This window comes from Xiphophorus hellerii, chromosome 12, assembly GCF_003331165.1.
Source record: "Xiphophorus hellerii strain 12219 chromosome 12, Xiphophorus_hellerii-4.1, whole genome shotgun sequence".
Taxonomy (NCBI): Eukaryota; Metazoa; Chordata; class Actinopteri; order Cyprinodontiformes; family Poeciliidae; genus Xiphophorus; species Xiphophorus hellerii.
Window position 1 is genome coordinate 19160215 of NC_045683.1, and position 20040 is coordinate 19180254.

The following is a 20040-nucleotide window of genomic DNA, read 5'->3' on the forward strand; positions in this document are numbered from 1 at the left end:
TGCATGCCAGGACACCAGTTCTGTTACAGTGATCTCTTTCAACACCATAACAATGACATAGTTTAAGATCATACCATAAGCCTGAGGTATTTGACGAAACTACACCGATTGAAGATGAAATGGATTAAAGTTTCTACGCTCGGCGTTCACTTAGCTGTGTCTGCTTTGTGATTGAAGAAGAGAGGCAGAGGGAGGGGAGAGAAAAAGCAGCAGAGCAGCAGCAGGGCAACAAGCCACCAGCCCTGAAACCCAGAAATAACAGCGTACTTAGCGGGAATGATCAAGAAAGCATAACTTTTGCACAAAAGAATTCATTTTTCCAAGCCTAAAACGACACATAATTCAGAGAATTGGGCGACAAGGATCGGCCGTTTTCGGTTTTTATTTTAAGGCACCGAACTAAGAACGAAAGAAAGCAACAACACTGGAAAAAAGACGGGGATTACACACAACAGTGACAATAAAACAGTCCTGGAGAAGTGGTCTGCCTGGTCTAAGGGTGAGGTCCGAATTAAAAACTGAAAAAAATTGGAAAACAGGTAATTTTCTGAGCATATTGTGCGTGGTTTATTTCCAAGTACAGTTTCTGTGTGAACTTTAAACTCAGGAAACAATGAAGACCTAGTCAGCAAGAACTCATCAAGTGTCTCGACGCTGCTAGCGTTAGCGAGCGAAGGGGCTGTAAAGCTAAGGGAGCTAAGTTAGCTGTTGGCTAACGTTAGCTTGCTAGCTAAACGTGTTTTTTCTGAAACTTTTTGTGTTGTTTCCACGAAGCCCAAACACTGAAGGATTATTCTGAGGACAGAGGGGAAGGGCAGGTTCCCTTCTGGACTTTTCCCCCTCTGCGTACTTTTCTAACATGATGGCTACAGAGGTCAGCAGTGAGGATGCGGGTTCGGTCACGACAGAAACAAGGGTGGCAAGCGGAGGAGGAGGCCCGGAGACGGCCCCTTTTCCCTGCTATCCTAAGCCGAACAGAGTGCGAGTCACCGATCTGGGACAAGAACCGACCCAAACCACCCGCCAACATTCAAACACTTCTCCGGACTCTCTTCCCGACACAAGTATCTATCCGGTGCCTGGTGGGGATATAACGGGATCAGTGCTCTCCCCAGCTGGGAGTGGTGGTCAGGCAGTTTTCCAAGGAACCAACTCAGGGACAAGGGGCGGCATGTGCAACTCTCCCACCTCGGAGAGTCCAACCAGTCGGAGTTCACCCACATCTACAGGCCCGGATGGCTCTACGAGCTTCCCACCTCTGCCACCTGCGCCCCCCATGGATGAAAGCGACCTGCCGGATTGGGGGGATGAGGAAGATTTGGTGTTTCCCCTCTCTGCACCTCCCACAAACCAGTAAGTACAACACCAGTTCAGAACGACGCGCTGTTCTTTGACACCAAGGAATTGTAATTTCACCAACAGCAAGCAAAAAGTTTTTTTTTGTCTTTTTTTGGTGCTGTCTTCCTTTCTACTGTTACATACTTGTCCCAGTCTACTAATAATTCAGTTGCAACTATTTTAAAAGTCTCTAAACATTGCTTCGGCTAATGTGGAAGTTGATATTCAGTATCCCAGTATCTATAATCCCCGATTCACAGTTTCCTGGAGTGCTGCGTATCATTTGCATGTTTGGGATGTTTTTATCCCTCTGGTTGAAAATTAAATTTCAGAAGAGGTTCTGGCAGGCGGAAATTATTTTTAATAGTGCAGCTGAACGTCATTGTCTATAAATATACCCTGACTTGCTGGTGAAGTGCTATTTTGAATGATACAGGTAGCTAAGTTTTACACTTAATAATTGCATTTTTGTTCTAAATACTGATGGGTATGAATTAATGGAGCGTGTCTATGAAGAAAAAAAACCCAACATGGTACAACTAGGCTAGATAACCAGGTGTTTCAGGATAAAATAGTCTAAACATCTGAATTAATGTTAACTGTATGAGCTTTTTACCTCATAACTTTACCATGAGTTTTTTGACAGAACTACTTCAGGCTAATTTGTCAACATCATTCACATGTACTTGAATGCAAATGTTATGAATCTTTTCACAGAGGCACACTTTGCAAGAGAACTTTATTTTTTAAAAGCTGATGAAAACACATTTACACCAGTTGCATTAACTAAATAATCTTCACTTTTGGTGGGTTTTTTAAATGGTGAAGGAAAACAGGAATGTGATGACACAATCTCTGTTTGGCTTGTTGAATATAAAACAAACTGAATTAAAATCAGATACAATTGAATATGTCATATCATTTAAAAAATTTATGGCTATAAATTGATTATTATGAGATTTTGTTTTTGAGTCGGTCAAAATGATGGACATCAAAAAAGTCTGACTTACTCGTATCAGTATCTGATGCTGCAGGTTGTTGATCTCCCAGGTTGTTGAGAGAACCCGGAGCAGAAAATCAAACAAACAAAAAACATCAGTCCAGGTCAGCATGAGGTATGAAATCATAAACTGAGCAGAGTTGGGCAGTTCGGTGACTGATCTGTAGAAGGTGTTAAACTGTGTTTTTTTGTGGAAGTGGACGGAAAAAAATAAATCTTTTTCTGCTGAGGTACATCTACTACTCTGCTAAATAATATCTAGGCTACAGTTTTTTGTTTACAACCAGCTATTGCCTGAACAATTCTGGGTCCAGCTCCGCACATGGTGACACCTACAACATGGTGTCAGCAGAGGAGAAATGTAAATTATGACTAAGCAGTTTAAATTCCTACGGTTATCAGGTTGTAATTTACCAAGCGTCCAGGCACAACAACTGGCCTCTGTTATTGTACTGTAACATACCTGTCTGCCACACCTTAACATCCTGAGCCTTTGTGTGTGTTTGCTTAAAGCCAAGTGTTTTTGTTTAGGCCTCCAGCTATCCAATATTTCAGTAACTCAGTACTCTACTGTGTAATCCATTAATGAATTAATTGGATTTACATGTGCTATACCGGCGGTTTTTCAGGAAGGTCCCTACATTTAAAGCTGCCCCTTCCTTTTGTTCTGTCATGTGTTTTTATGGACGTGCGTCAGTCCACCACAAAGGATCAATTCAATCATTCATTAAATATTCATTAGAAATCCTTTTTAGAAGATTTTATTTCAGTAATATAAGGTAATTATTCAGTTATTCACCTTGATCTTTCATATTTTTGCCCAGAGATTCGTCAGGAGCTTTTTAGCAACTGGTTACAGGTGAAGTCTGCAATAGGTGTGTAATGGAGGTGAAGAAAAACCTGAAACACCGCATTTGGCACAACTGTATGTCCTTTTATAAGTGTCAGCATTGTTAAAAAGAGACAGCAATTTCCTCTCCAAGCCTGTTTCAAATCAGTGCATAAAGACACTGGCTCAAAGCCAGCACATTATGTTGTAGGCATTGTTAAATACATCAGTGTGTTTGTATGAAATTGTTTTGCTGTGGTAAGGTATGGCAGCTTTTAAGGTGGAGCATATTCACTTTTCTTCTCCTTGATCTAAACCCAACCCTTTGTTCAGTTCTGTCCTTTCCTCGTCTCATCCTCTTCTGTTAGTCACATATAAAGTAAACATTAGCAATATATATATATTTTTTATTTTTTAAAAACAGTATCTGATCAGATGCATATTATTTTTTCTCCATTCATCAAAGACGCCATAGAAAAGTGGCATAACACTAGTTGTAGTTTCATTGAGAAAACGTTAAAGCAATAGATTTTTTATAGTTCAAATCTGTGATGCTTTCACAAATCCTGTTGGTGAAAGTACAACGTGTCAAAAAAAAATTTGCTTTTGTTGTTTTTAGTGCACCCTCCGATGCTCAGCTACTGGTCTGTAACATAACATTAACAGCTCTAATTGTAGTGCCAGCTGCCACCGAAACAGGTGACTGCTTTGTGAGAGCTATAATTAGCAAGCAGAAGAGAAATGCAAATAATTATTTGACACTGACAGTTTAATAGTTTGTCAAAGCTATTGTTACAACAACTCTCCTCCATTTCCATACCATGAAGGTAACTCACTTATCAACCCTACACTGTACTGTACATATGAAGTGTGTTAACTTACAGCTGAGTACTTGCCTGACAAGTTTTGTCTTTGGCATTTGAAAAAACGCTGCGAGATGAGTAGCAAAATAGGAACTTGTGACGTCTCTACTGAATGGTCACCCTCATTACACTGCTTTGTTGTAAAAATAACCACCTGGAGACTTCACATTTTCTCTAGTAGGGCATATTGTGACCTGTAAATGTATATCTCCTAATTTTTAGGTCTTTGAGGTCTGACCTGAAAATTTGGATTTTTACCAAATTCCAAATCTTTTCTAGTAACTGTATAGCAAATATGCTGAAAGTTGTTTGATAGATGTAGTACTTTTGAACTAAGCAGAAAATGAAGAATGACTGACCTGATCAATAATTTAAAGAAATATATAAATTATAAATGCTCTGATACCCCAGTCAGATTGAGATTGGACTCTGTGAGCCTATTTTAAGCTAAAAAATAGATTAATTATGTTCTGATTAGGAAAGTTCTTACTCCACTAAATTAGGAGTGAGCAATTATCAGTAAAATTAGCATATTATGTGTTTAAGTTGCTCAGAATGTAAAAAGTTCACAAATAATTCTGAAGTATCCATCACAACTTTTTTTTTTTTTTTTAGAAAAAATAAAACATGAAAAATAAAACAAAGTTAGTGTTTAATCCTTGCACCAAAGATGATTCATGCAAAAAGAGTCAAGTTTAAGTGTGATTAGTCTTAACAAAAAAACTTTCTTGTCCCCAATGAGAATTTCCCGGACTATAAGTCGCTCCAGAATATAAAATGATGCGACTTGTATAAGAAAGGGGGGAAAAAAAACTAGTTGCACTGGACTGTAAGTCGCAGGACCAGTCAAATTATGAAAAAAGTACAACTTATAGTCTGGAAAATATAATTGGGAAACAGTTTTAAATGACAAAAAAACCCCAAACTTTTTCATGTACGGTATTATTTTTTATTTGTGGTAAAGTACTAATTGTATGATGATCAGCTATACTTAGGAATATTGAGCAGTGATCTAAGTAAAGGGTTTGATTTAAGAAATGCCATGAAAATATTATTTTGGATCTTGTCAGTTCTATTTACGTTTCACCCATATCGCTCTCATGTTTCTTCCATTCCATCAACACCTTGTCCTGTCAAGCCTGCATCATGGCCTCTGTCACGGCTGAAGTATTTAAAACTGTTTTAAACACATAGCCAACATTTACTGGATGAATGACGCCAACCTTGTCACTGCAAGAAGTCTGAGCATACTTAAAATTACTTTCATTATACTACAGTTATAGCAGGATAAAGCTAAATAATAGTTTCACATGTCTGCATGACTATGCAGATGGTGTGCTACACAGAATGAGCATAATATATTTTTGAATTGCATTTGAATTGCAGTTTGCCACTCCTGTCACAGATGTGTCCAAGAAGAATGAGGTAAATGTTGGTTTATCAAATTGCAATATTTAACAACAATATCTCTATTATCGGTAGGTTTGGGCATCAAGTCTCGAGAATCAATTGGAACCATTACTAACATTTCAATTCACCCAGAATCATTCAGATTTTTAAATTTTGATTTACAAGTTTGATTCCTGGTCCAATATTTTCTTATCGTTTTGTATGTTTATCTTTCATGCTTTCTTTGTTTTTCAGTGCACTCTTCTGTCTGGAATACAGATTTATTAATTTGATTAGAAAAGATTGATTGAATTTATATTTTAGAGTAGGTATGGGATATTTATTAAGTATAAATATCCTTAATATTTAGGGTTGGAAATAGTACTGCTGAAAAATTCACAATGACCTTCATAAAAGGTAACCTGTGACAAGGTTGGGCAACCTGTGCCCAACACCATGAGTTTTTGTCGCCTTTAGAAACATGCAGGCCTGTGCCTCAGATTAAACTAACAACTCTTTGGGAAATGAGTGGTTGATTTTGAGTTTCCACGAAGATTAGAGGAGATTTTAAGCCATGAAGTGGTTCCCTGATTAGATGGTGGGATTGTAAAACCAGCAGCTGTGTTAATGAGTTTACCTGATTTACTGGTTGAATGAGGAATATTGCTGCAACCGTATTAATTTAATATCAACACTGTTTTATTTACCTTTGTGGGGCTAGTAGACACAATCTGTAAGGCAGGCACATTGTTACTATTCAGATCATATTCTCTTAAAAAAGATGTTTTCCTTCTTGGAAAAGTGTAACAAAAGGACTATATTAGTGAGCCTTTTTCAGTCATTACACAAGTATTTGGCTGGTGAGCTCAGCAAACAGTTTATAAAATTACTTCTACAGACCTTCAGAAGCACTTTAAGCAGTTTATGCGTTGATGAAGACATTTCCCACAATCTCAAAGCTAATGCAGAAAATGTAGTTTCTTAGATGGGGACGCTGACATTTCCAAGTAATTTAACTGTGTATATACAGTAAATCTATGCATTAATTTGGGCTGTCAAAATTAACACATTAATCCTGCGAAAACTCATATTGCTTTTAACGCTGTTGATTTTCGTAATGCGTGATCAACACACAGGCTTCTGTACTTTTTGGATGACGTATGCACTGCAGTTTGAACAATATTTTCTTTCAGCATTTAACTTAATGTAAATAAGTTCTCTAGTACTGCTTTGAGGCCTTCTGGTTTTAATAAGCTCTTAGTGAATTTTCCTCAGGAAAACAAAACTTGCCACGACTATAGAGTCACTTTATTCTGTAGAGTCAGACCTTGTTGTTGTTTGGAAGGGTTTGCGGCAAACTTGAAAACGGCACAAGAATAAGTCTTATTCTAACTTATTCTTGTCCATTGTTATATTTTATGCATGGTACTTGTTTTAATCCTACTTAAAATCTGTTTCCTTTAATTTTTCTCCATGTTTGTAAAACGTAGGTACCTTGTGCAGGGAGTATATGCATAACAGTACTTGTGACAGTTTTCTTTTTTGAGAATGTGGCACCTTAAAATTCACTGTATTTTCTTTGTTTCTGTTGTGATGTAGGTTCTACATTTTATTCATATTAGTCTTAAAAAAAGGTCTTAAAATTCCTTTATTGGTAAACCTACAGAAACCTTGTTAGAGCTGGTTTGTCAGGCCTGCTGACTGAAAAACCACTCCAAGTTTTCCAAATTGGTTTTGCACCAACAAGGCAAAGTCTGTGGTCTGAATGCATTTCTATTTTGTTATACAATCTCGTATCCTCATGTGTCATTCACACTACCACCATGCTTTTTTTCTACAGTCATCCTGTTGTTAAGACTTAATGGTAATGCTAGACTATTGCTGGAAAATTCAGATGTTAAATAACTGCAATACTTTGTACTACAGTTACCACCTGTATTGGACCGTTGCAGCCTTTGTTAATGTTCTGCAATGAGATTGTACAATTGCCTTGTTATTTATACCGTTCACACAAATACTAAAGCTTGATATTACATGATGAAAGAATTAGTTTTTTTTTAGGAGAAAAGAATAGCAAAAGTTGGAAGAAAATTGATTCATAAAACAACTTCAGAAAAAAGTGAAGCACTGAGCACGATGGAGAGAAATTGCTAACTCGCTTCATGAGGGGAAGCTGTTTCTTTCTGCACCGAACTTAAAAGTCTAGAAGTGTTTAGGCCAAAATAATTCTTATCACTGGAATACCTAGAGCTAATTTTTCATTCAATCAGTAAGGTTTTCTGATTTTAAAAAATAACAGTCATTTTTTAAGTAACAAACATGCATGAAGACAGGGTAACAAGTTTGGAAAACATTTACATCTTACAGTGAAGCTTATTATCTCTGATTTAATGGTGTTATTTCAGGCAAACTGACTAACAGCAAGAAACCTAACATGTTGGGTTTCTGTCCATCCTCGTCTGTCTCACTAGTTGGCTAGCACTGACGCAGATCACTGCTTCGGACACATAGATGGCTCTTGCACTCATCAGTTGGACGTCTGGCACTTGTCCTGTCATCGTCTTGGCTTGCACAAAGTAAACAGCTATGATGGTTCATCATGCATCATGGGTGTTTTACTGATCATGTGGTTTAAGATTTCCTCATCCGACAGCAGCCTTATTACAGAATAAAAGACCAGTAGATCAATGCAATTCTGATAATTTAAGTAAAAAATATCTGAAAAGTGTAACGGTACATTACAAAAAAAAAATAAGAAATAGCAGTAGTTGTCATCAATCATCTCCTGCTTTGTTTTATCTGTTGTGCAAACATGAATGGACAACATAAACATAACTTTATGATCATAGTTGAGAGAATTTTAGGCTGGCTAGAGAGTTCATAAACCTAAACAGTGTTTGCATCAAAAAGACTTCCATTCATTCATTTGCCAAGTGAGCGTCTGGAGAAAGACTAAAACCACTTTGAAACACTTCAGATGGACAAACTTCTGACTTTGTGTGTCAATGTTAATGTAGACGTTTGTGTGTCGGTGTGTTAAAATTTTCAGTAGGCTGCCCCTAAATGGGTATTTTTACATCTGTCTGTTAACATATGCCACTCCTATCCTTGCGTCCCTGTGGTAGAGAAACCAATAGGCAGCATGCTCAGGATGTGTGCTTTTGAGAGAGAAAAGAGGAGCGAGTCAGAGGAAGAGAAATCATTGCAGGATTAAGTGGAGCAAAGACCAGAAGGCTACAGCACCAGTGTCTTTCTTTAAACCAGCCTTTCAAATGATAAGAACGAGACGCATCGTTACTAAACTAGTTGATCAGACTAATTAATCAAGTAAATCCGCGTGAGCCTGTTTTGGTCGTTGTGTCTTCCTGTTTAATTATTCTCCACGGATGTTGCTCGTTGAACCTGGCTTCGAGAGATGACTGTGTCAGGGCTCCAACTGGGAGAAGCCCTAATGCCTTTATTGGATTTAAAAATGTTTTTGGTCGTCTTTCCACATTGGAGCTTGCACTTTTTACCAGGCCAGCAGCGCTATTGGTGGAGTCGATGCACCTTGTGAGAGTACGGGACACAGGAGGGAGATGCAGCAGAGGGTGAACTCGGCGTAAGTAAGGCTTCTACTCAGCCTTAAACTTTCTTTTTAATCCCCAACATTCATTTATAGGATCAGGTAGAGACGGCATTTTGAGAAAACTCTAAATTTTGAGAAAACTCTAAATTTTCTCAGGATGTTTTGAGGTAATAATTGTAGTGATGATAAAAATGTATTAAACAGTTTGTTGGCTCTAAATCCCCTCAGCTTCAGAGCAACAGAAACACTGCTCCGAATATAAAACTTTAAGAAGTGTATGTCAACAATACATATGGATTCAGGATTGCATCTGTTCAATTAAACTCTATAGTTGTATTTTTTTTTTTATTACTTAAAAAAATAAGACATTTTGATTACCTCATAGAACCACCAATGGGATAGATTTTTCCTGAACTGAAAAAGAAGAAATCCAAATCATGCGGTCAGGTTTATGGATCAGAAACAAATTAGAAATTGTTATTTTTAGTAGATGAATAATTGTTTTAACCAACTTTTTTTTTTATTGTGTTGATAAACCATATGATTGCTTCTCCTTAGTAGGGTTTCACAACATGTTGTGGAATATATCATCACAGTATCAGTGACAGCATTATTAGAAGAACAAAGAATTGTATGTATTGCAATAAATCTGATTATATAAATGTCATTGTGCTCACTAACTGGGGTTGGTGAGTGCAATAAACCCAAAGTAGAACAGCATTAACTCTGTAAACATTTATTTCAAGTAATACCATCATTGTAGTGTGGATTGACATCATCACATAACGTATATTTTTCTCATCTCGTGCAGGCCCAAATTCCTTTGTCACAATATTTTGTTTTATGAATTAACTCTTAATGCACAAAGTTTTAATATTAATTTCACTGACTTCAGTAGAACATTATCTTTTTCTGATTTAAAACCTTAATGTGGCGAAGTAAACCACAAACTAAAAATGATTTATTTGCCCCAAATGTTGTCAAATAAATAATTTTTTAGTCTGTTAAATAATATTGTTTTTTGTTTACATTAAGTTATTAGGGCTCCAGATGCTGAACATTTGCAACAATGCAGCTAGTCAAATTGATTAGCTGCAGATGTTTGACTGGAGAGGATTAATATGTCTTAAGAATACTGAAATTGTGACTCTTATTCATTTGCTGCTTCCATGTGCTTCTGATTACATGAGCAATGACTGAGCTCTACTTTATTGAACAGATGTTTTTACCTTTAAATCCCTTTATTTGGTTGTTTTTCTGTTTGCTACAGATTGTTCCTTTAAAAAATGTAATAAAGGCTTATTGTAGGACATTGGAAGTCCTGCGAAACAACCAATGAGCCTTTTGGTGTTACATCCATGTTGACGGTTTTTCAAGATTGGCAGTTTGAATGGGGACGCTATTTTTTCTGTGCTACATATCTGACCATAAAAGACTGGTTATATCTGTAACTGTAATGCAGAAGTTGTCTCTGTTGATTTCTAGTTGTGCCTTGACTGTGCAGCTAAAGGTTTTGTTTTGTAGATAGTCAAATATCAAGGGAAGTTAAGCTATACGCATCATTATTTGTTGGTGTGTCATACAAAAAACTCCCGTCAAAATACATTGACTATATATAAAAATATCAATTTTACATACAGAGAATGATGATATACAATAAAGTTGGGTTTAATTCATTTTTTGCTGTTTGATTTTGATAAGGGCAGACAGCATGTCTGTTGAGATGTCAAAGTACAGATGCACCCATAGCAACAGAGGAGGACGAAATGATAGTTTAATGAGTCAGGCAGACGGACTGACAGAGGGAGAGACGATGTCTACCTCAAGCGAATCACAGCAATCTTTCTGTCCTGTTGCTCTAATTTCCCCTGAAGACGAGAGTCCAGCTCCAGATTCCTAGTCTGTGGTAACAATAAAACAGCACGCAAAGTGGATATGCTCAAATGGCACTTAAAATAATGTTTAAAACCTTAGGCTTGAAGCGTCTCAAAATTTACCAAGGACTAATTAATTAATTTATGATTCCTGTTCCTCCCCCAAAAAAGCATTAAAAATACATTCAATTTACTTTTTGGACATTTCTCTTTTAAACAGAATGCATTGCAGGGGTTGAGAGGGAAATGTGAAATCAGCTGCATTTGCACTTGCAGGGTAGGCAAGCGTCAAAACTTGCAGAGCTTAGAAAAAGCTTCCTTCTCTGTTTCCCCCAACTGTTCCTCTATTACAAATGTGTTTAATATTATGCAGACTTGAATGTTTCAGTTCAGCTGTGCAAGGCAGAGGCTGAAGACACATCTGTTACTGCTGAGGATTTTGATGATATACTAATTATTCTTATAGATGGCGTCTAGCACTTTGGTGAGAGTATACATATAGATTTAAGAGTTGTTATAAAAAAACACAGCACTTTAGCAATGTTTTCATGTTGTTTTTGATTTGCCAAGTTGCGGATTGGTTATTGAGTGATTAGTCTGTAAACCTCTAAAAATTTAAATCCATTTGGATTAAAGCATATTTTCCCCTAAAACATGCATTAAATGATGGCACATATGTGATCTTGCCTGGTGGTATTCCAGATGTTACACAGTCACATCTTTGTGAATTACCTAGACTGAGAAGCTGCTTACACACCGACGAGCTGTACTGTATATGTAATCACCCACATGCAGGTACCAGGACTGGAACGACGCGAGAACTCGTACGCAGCCTCGGTTGCGAAGTTAATAAACGGTGCAGAGCCTCAGATTGGCACACTCTCTTTTGTTTTAATTACTGACTTGTTTTGCTAAGTAAGTGCACTGAATTTGTTGCTCAGCGATTTGCACTAATCATATTTATGTCTGTCCTAATCAGTTGGTCATAATCTCTATGATCTCCTATGAGAGCTTCCTCTTTTATAAATGCACTTTAGAAACAAAACCCATTAGTTATGGGTGCTCACCGTCTTCAGCTGTGACACTTAAGGAATTTTACTTGCACTGTTCTATTACTCAGCAGTAGGGTGCAACAATAAATCGACCAGATTTTGGAAGCTCGATGATTGGCTGGTACTTAACCGTGAAGCCGATCTTATCCATTGATCTTATCTACCTCGGCAAAGGTCTAAAAATCCAAAATTGCCAAAAAATATTAGTTATATACGCTACCTTAGTAGACCATAACAATTTCTGCAGTTACACCATTGACAAAATAATTTTGTTTTCTAACTTCTTTTACTGTGTAACATTTTCGTACTAATAAGGTGCTCTCAGCTCCTCCACAAACTTCTAAGTGATTGTAAATATTAAGGATGCACGGTATATTAATATTAACCATATCAGCTGATATTTTTTAGCATATCTATATTGGATTATTTTCAACTTGTTGTCGTTTGTGTGTGTGTTGGGAAGGGGGTGAGGCTGGTCAGGAGGCATTTGTAAAATCACATATTGTGATTTTATTTTTTACACAGATAACATAGTATTCAATTGTCTTCCTGTTGTTTGTTTACTGGCAAGAAATGGAATCAAACACTACATCTATAACTAAGAATCTTGTGTAGTTAATGGAATAGTTGCATTAAAACAGAATTTCATTCTCGCATAAAAAAACCCCAAAAAGCATTCTGCTAGCTATTTAAATTGGAGTTTATTCCTATCTTTTGTTGACCATCGGGGAATTACTTGCTGAAAAGCTGGCTCAGCTTTACTCAGCAGAGCCAAGATATTTCTGCTCTCCTTGCTACACATGTGCTGACATGACTGCCCATTCCTGAAACGGATGGTAGAACTATATACTGCAAACTTCATGGTTGAGGTTTATAGTCCGTTTAGTTTACAAATTAACTTTCCAGGTCATGAAGATCTGTGTGGTGTTCTGTGAAATTGTATCAGGATGTTTATTACAAGCCTGTCATGACTGTGCTGTTCAGTGTCTGAACATGTGTTGATGGGTGTCTCTTATTACCGCCGTCTAGGATGATCACTGGTTGAGACGGTGTGCCAATGACACAGCTAATCTTCCATTGCTTTCACTGTGGATGAATGCTTGTTCGGCTTGGAGCTTCTTACTTGGTCCTGTTACTTTGCATGTTTGCTTCTTTTTCCTTGCAGGCATTAAATAGGTAAAAATTTGCTTCCCCCAATGCCATGGATTGCAAATTTATCATTACGGCAATACTGTTGTAAGCATTATGTATGTCATGAAAAAACAAATTAACTGTTAGCTAAATAATTTTGTGCCACACATTCAGACTCCATATGCCTGTGACATCATATGTTGGCTAAGAGCAATGTTTTCAATAAAATCTTGCTTTTTGAGAGCTGTTTTTTTTTCTTCCATATAATAGCTGGATAGGCTATTCATATACTGTATATTATGGAGTCTGTTTTCCAAAGCAGAAAAAATGCTAACACTTTGTACCTTCCTGTTGCATCTCTCAATTATTAAATCATGTAAATTACTCTTATTCGACAGGTCTGCAAGAAAATTTTACACACTTTTTTTTAAGCACTGTGGCCCTTCAAAGGCAAAGCGGGCATAGGAAATGAAATATTTAGCAGAATGCCTGCACTGCTTATAATATCAGTTATGAAGAGAAGTAGTCAACTTTTTAAACTGATGAGGCTTTAGACTCTGTGATATTTGTAGTCAAAAGATTGGTGAAATCTTAATATATATATTTTTCTTCTTAGCGCATACCAGAAATGTTTATGTCCACACTGCCTGTTCCTAACATCATGTTAGGTTTGGCTTAATCTGCCAGCACCGTCATCTGCTATCAGGTCGAATGCAGGATGAGTGAAGCAGGGCTTATTAGTGACACTACTACAATCCAAGAGCAGCAGAGCCCATTTGCCAACTCTGGTTTGGTGAAAGGGAACGCACATGTTGCATTTGGTCAGTAATGTGCGCAAGTTGTCACCTTTAACCCACATTAGAGGGGTTGTAATGACGTGTGCCAGCCTTGGAGAGTGTTATCAGAAGTGTCGAGGCTTCTGAATGGAGCGGGTTCAAAAAAGATCGGTTGGTACCAGCTTCCGTCAGTGTGGGATAATAGGGGTGTCTTTTTGACGTGTGGCTTGATGTTGGGGTTTTCTTTAAGTTTCAGAGAGCACAGACAGAGCGGGACCGCTGCACCGCAGTGGTCACACATCAGTTTTCAACATTCACAAATACTGGACACAAACAGACTGTACTGATCAACGATCTGCTCACTTGGATTTCTATATTTTAGTAAAGCTTTATTTTTGATGCACATACAGTGTTTTACCCTTAAGTTGCGCTGCATTCCAAACTTTCAAAAGGTTTTTGTTAAAGATTTCACAGTATCATGTGCTTAAGTTTAAACAACAACTATTTAAGGTTGGTTGTTAAACAAATATAATGTCTTTTCTGATGTGTTTGCAGCAACAGTGGGCAAAGTCACTGGAAAAGTCAACACCAAAGTTGCCATCCAGGAAAGCAAAATAAACACACAGACAAAAAAAATACACAAAACACTTTTTACAACCAGAAAGGCAGTTCAACAAATCACAAACTTTCCTCTAATAAGTCTTTGAAACATAAACCTGGTAAATGTTTTTTGTTAAAGATTTTATAGTAACATATGAACAAGTTTAAACAACACACTTAAGTACATGTGACAATGTTATTTTACTTAAAGAGGAAATTCTAGTTTTGAGACAACAATACTAGCAACTGCTTCGTCTTTTAGTGACCACTAACAGTAGGCCGTAATAATTTGAAGCATGAATGCAACATTTCCTTAAGCTGTCATGGAGCCAAAAGAGGAAAAGCAGTTCAGATGGCAAAAGTAACACTCCAAATGGCACGGAGGGTTTTTGGGATTTGCAAATAGTTCATAAAAAAGGTTATTGTTAATATCACACCATGACTAATTTCAATCATGCTTAGTTTTTTTTTCTTCTAGTATTCAGCCTTGAGTTAGTGATCGACTTTTCTTGTCACCAGCTAACTTCTAATGCATTTTAAACTTTTTCATTTGGTGGAGATGGTTTAGAAATTGTGTTGGGTTGACCTGATCCTACATGGCTAATACAATTCTTACTCATACATCAGCAAGTAACAGTGGAATTTGCAGCTGTGTTTGCACCAACCTCTTACTAGAAAACTGGGCTGTAAACCTAATGGAAAAGGGCAAGGACCCAGCGTTGCTTGTGTTTTTAACAGTTATACATGTTCTGATATTACTGTAAAAGTCTAATTGGTTACTTCACATCAGCAGCAGGAATTGAACCTGGAAATAGAGCAGAAAAGCAGAAACCTGAGCAGCTTGTTAAAGTTGAGCATCTTCCTGTCAAGTCACATCAATGCAGTGTTGAACCCTGCATGTCTTGCTCAACATAGATTACCAAGATTGGCTTGAAGCAGAAGCAATCACAACCGAGTCTTGTTTTTCATGTTGTATTTTATCAGTTTTGGTTGTTGCATCTGGAGGTTGTTTGAGTCTTTCTTGGCCTACTTCTAGGTAATGTGTGTGTGTGTGGGGGTGCTTGTGTGTGTAATACAGTTGTCACTAAAATCTAGCCTGTTTACTTTTTAAAATTTTCCTTCTAACATCAACATGTTGATGCTATTTCTGTGTATTCTTGTTCTGTACAACTGCATTGTTTCTCATTTTAATGATATGAAAGTCATTAAAAAAGAAAGCATATCAAGCAGCTTTCCTGCTGGATGTGCTTTCTTTTTCAGCACACTATCAGCAGCCTAATGGTTGAAAGCATATTTTATCATGTTTTCTTTACAAGCACAGACCTGTGCTCCCTAAACCAAATGGAAGCCATTTAGGTCTCTTGTGAAAAGAGCTGCTGCTGCACCTCATTCTCTTACTGCAAGACTCTTTTTTTTTTTTTTTTTTAGTTTATTTGACCTATTTTTAGAAGAGCAAGTTGTCAAAAAATAATAGAAAAACATGTCAAACTTTTAACATTTGGTGGTTAAAACTCAAAGAATAGCTCCAGCATTTACACTTTAAGGGTTTTATGTGCTCTATTCTTCCATTCACAAGTAGTAATTTATCAGTGTTATGTTTTTTTTCTTCCTTTATTCATTCTGTTGTTTGTTGTCTTCAGGTGGTACCATGGCAAACTAGACCGAACCATTGCAGAGGAGCGTTTACGCCAGGCCCGGACCCCCGGCAGCTACCTCATCAGGGAGAGTGACCGCCGGCCCGGTTCATTTGTCCTGTCTTTCCTCAGTATGACCAATGTGGTCAACCATTTCAGGTACGTCAGAGTGCTTTAAAAAGCTTTTATTAACTGGAACAATTGAAATTAGCTGCAGTGCGTGCTAATTTGCACATTTGCACACAAAGTGTTTATATTTCATACATCACACAGACACTTTTAGGAGCCTCTGTTCTGCAACAAGATTTGCAATTTTAAGGATATTTTGTGGAATTGTCCTTACTGATTTGGCCTAAATGTGGCAGTGTATTAGCTGGTAGACTTGAGCGATAACCAAAATAATATTCTGAAGATGCCTTGGTTTTCTGTCACAGCAACACTCACAATGGACACAGAAATGTTACCAAAAATGTTTTTATTCATCACAAATCTAAAAGACTCTTTTTCAGTCATAAGAATGGTTTTATGGCTATAAATACAAAAGAGATTTTTCCGGTGATTGGGTGGGCGTAAATAATTTTGTTTTTGCTAAACAATAAATAATAAAAAAAAAACACACCAAGTTGTTTTATTATTTTTAATTAATTTCTTCAAAAATATATTAATTAACTTTGGAGATATATCAGACACATTTCTGTTAGAAACACATTTCTTTGTTGCTACTTAACTGTAGATTGATATTTAAAAATGAGCTTTTACTTAAAATGTAGTAGTTAATAAAAGTAACGCTGATCGTGTCCACAGAAATTTTCTTATTTTTTCACAGATGTAGTTATTTTAAGTGACCCTTTTTTGAACATAATTAGTCAGAATCTCACATTGGGGTTGTTGAGTGTGTCCTACCATGAATGAATAAACAAACTGTCGTCGCCTAAGTTGATCTGTAACAGTTTTGTCTTTAAGCTAACACTTTTAGATAAAGACACAATCAATAGCCAGTAGGTGTAAATTAAACAAAAACCCAAATATAGATTTAACCTCATGCAAAAGTAAAGTAAAAAAAAAAAAACTGAAACATTTTGTTAAATTTGTTAAAAAGGCTTGTTTTATTTATAATAAGTCCTTTTTATGCTACGATTCTACAAACAGGCTACTCTCCAAGCAGTCTTTGGTTGCTAAGTAGGTAGCTATGAAGATAACATGAATAACATCATGCTTTTGATGTGGCACATTTTTACACACATTCACCAAGCTACTCCTCTCATTTCCCTCTCACGCGCACCTCCTCCCCCCATGCTATTTGTGGTGGAAGTTTGTTCAGTGGGTCCTACATGAATAAAAAGTGAGCTTGATGCCCCGATTAGAACTTAATGACTCCAAACTGAAAGAACCTGTGTTTAAAGATCTGCTGTCACTTAATGTTGCTTTTGTTTTCCAGGATAATCGCCATGTGTGGGGACTATTACATTGGTGGTCGACGGTTCTGTTCTCTATCAGACCTGATTGGTTACTACAGCTATGTGTCTTGCCTATTAAAAGGAGAGAAGCTCCTATCACCAGTGGCACCTCCGGAGGTGAGACTGACTTTATAGCTTTAAATATATGATTGGTTTCTTTTGGAGTCATTTTTAAAAATAGATTATTGTGTCAAAGGAGTTCTTCCATGTTTATTGCGCTTTGTGAAAATCCTGGAAAAATGTCGAATTTGCAAATAGGGTATGCGTGATATTTCAACCCTGAATTACTGTGAGCCATATCACAGCATTTGTGAAATTGTCCAGATTTCCCATTGATGCCACATTATTATCTTTTAAAATCAGTAAATCTCTTTAATGTTTCTTTTAAAAATAAAGAACAGTCCAATGGGAATGAGAAGAAATTTCCCTTGATAATTTGGATCTGTTAATATCATACAAAAGCTTGTGAAACTTAAACCTCCAGATGACTTTGTGCATAAGGGACGTTAAATCGGTTGGAATCTCATCAAAAGTTATTTTTCATATGAATTGTGTTAAAGTTGTGGAAAAGGGGATGGAAATATATTAATATATTTTTAGGATGACTGAAAAGGAATAGTGACTGTTTTTTTTTCTTCTTTTGTTCCCCATCCACATTGTATAAGAAATTATCGTCTTATTCCCTTGTTTGTTTTTTTTGCCAACAGGCAGGAGTGAGGTCATTTGAGGCAAAGCTAATGCTAATTTTCATATCGCCTTAAATAAGTTGTAACTTGCTTAGTAAAATCAGTTTTGACTAAATAAATGATTGATGATTTTGGAAGATCAATGCTAAGAGTTTGTTCTTCTTATTTTTATCCCTTATTTTCCACAGCCTGTAGAAGACAGGAGGAGAGTCAGGGCCATACTTCCATACACCAAAGTGCCAGATACCGATGAGATCAGGTAAGCACTTAATAGACAAATCAAAAATTGAATGTCCTTTTTTTTTTCTCGTCCCACTCGGATTTGTTCTTAGAAGCAATTTCATTACTGTGAATTATATTCAAACACACACGAGCACAGAGATCCCAGGCAGAGAAGGAAAACATCTGCCTGTTTTGCTCACAAAGAACAGCCTGATTTTGTGGAATGCTTCAGCGTCCTGCCGAGAACATCATCTGACTTATTGAAAAGCAGTTGTTAAGCTGCAATGCGCACACTCACTGATGCTCCCATCTGCATCCCTCATTTCCTAAATCTGATAAACATCTGTCTAAAGTCAGCCAGAAAAGTCAACATGCCTGCAAGCCTTAAGCTCTACAATGCAGACGATGTGCAAAATCTGCCTCTGTTTTAAGCCGCAGGAGACACCTGCTGGCCACACTGTAGTACCATCACCTACACAAAATAAGGATTCTGATTTATTCTACTTAATGTGCTTTTACTACAAAATGCATCAATGTGATCAAAGCTTTTCTTTTTATTATATTTTCTTTGCTGTGACGCAGGAAAGTTTTGTCATGATATTTTGACGTGTGCCCTCAGCTTCCTGAAAGGAGACATGTTTATTGTTCACAACGACCTGGAGGACGGCTGGATGTGGGTCGCCAATGTTCGCACAGAAGAGCAAGGGCTCATAGTGGAGGATCTGGTGGAGGAGGTGGTAAGTAAAACACGAAGCCGACCAGCAAGGGCCGCTGTGGGATTCACAGGAGATGATAATCTTGAATACAATTACAAGCAATTTCCTGAAGTTTGCACATAAACAGAATAGAAGATATTGGCTATTACAGTTAAAATAAAGTCATTTATAACATTCATTGTTATTTTGATGTAGACTTGAAAGTAGACTGATAAATGTGGCATAAGTAGCAAGAAATTGTAAGTGCTTATTCCACATGGTATCTTGCTCTTTATAAAGTAACATAAGTATAAGAAGCTGATATTAGCTAATGACTATCTGCTAGTCATTAGCTAATATCCTGCGCAGCAACAGGTGTGGATAGTTTAGAGAAGTCTCCCTGAATGCTCCCTGTAGCAGAAGAAAGTTTGATCAGTCTTGTTCTGTCTGTAACCCTCTTTGTAACCAGAGAAAGAAGTGACTTATTATCATTGTGGTTGTGACACCGTAAACATTAAAAATTAAATAAATAAATTTTTACCAAGCACTGATTCATGTTATGGCATATTTTAATATCCACACAGACCTTAAATTCATATAATAGTAGTATTGAATGCTAACTTCTGAACATCATCTTGTATTCGTATTTTGATAGCCAGCTCATGTTTAGTGACAGGGGTTGTATCAGTAATTTTTATTTTAAATTTGTGATGCAGTTTACTACAAATAAATCCGTGTTGCATCTGTTTTGCGACACTTTTAGTGTCACAACAGATTCAAAACAATAAGTTTGTCTTTGCATGTTATTTTGCAGGGCCGGGAGGAGGATCCACACGAGGGAAAAGTGTAAGCTGCTTGATCCCTGGAAAAAAAAATAAAAATTACCTGTTAATCCTTTAGTGAAGAATTACAATTCCTGAATATTT

The 20040-nt window shown here is 36.9% G+C and overlaps 1 protein-coding gene across 1 annotated transcript in view; it reads left to right on the plus strand.

The window, feature by feature from the left end:
- The first annotated feature begins 859 nt into the window (after nt 1-859).
- The window catches only part of LOC116729785 (ras GTPase-activating protein 1), a 28071-nt gene continuing 8890 nt past the window's right edge, over nt 860-20040 (plus strand). Inside the window, exons 1-6 of the mRNA XM_032578564.1 lie at nt 860-1353; nt 16061-16213; nt 17493-17628; nt 18386-18456; nt 19039-19156; nt 19929-19960. Coding sequence (XP_032434455.1) covers nt 860-1353; nt 16061-16213; nt 17493-17628; nt 18386-18456; nt 19039-19156; nt 19929-19960 — 1004 coding nt within the window. The remainder of the gene's footprint in view (nt 1354-16060; nt 16214-17492; nt 17629-18385; nt 18457-19038; nt 19157-19928; nt 19961-20040) is intronic.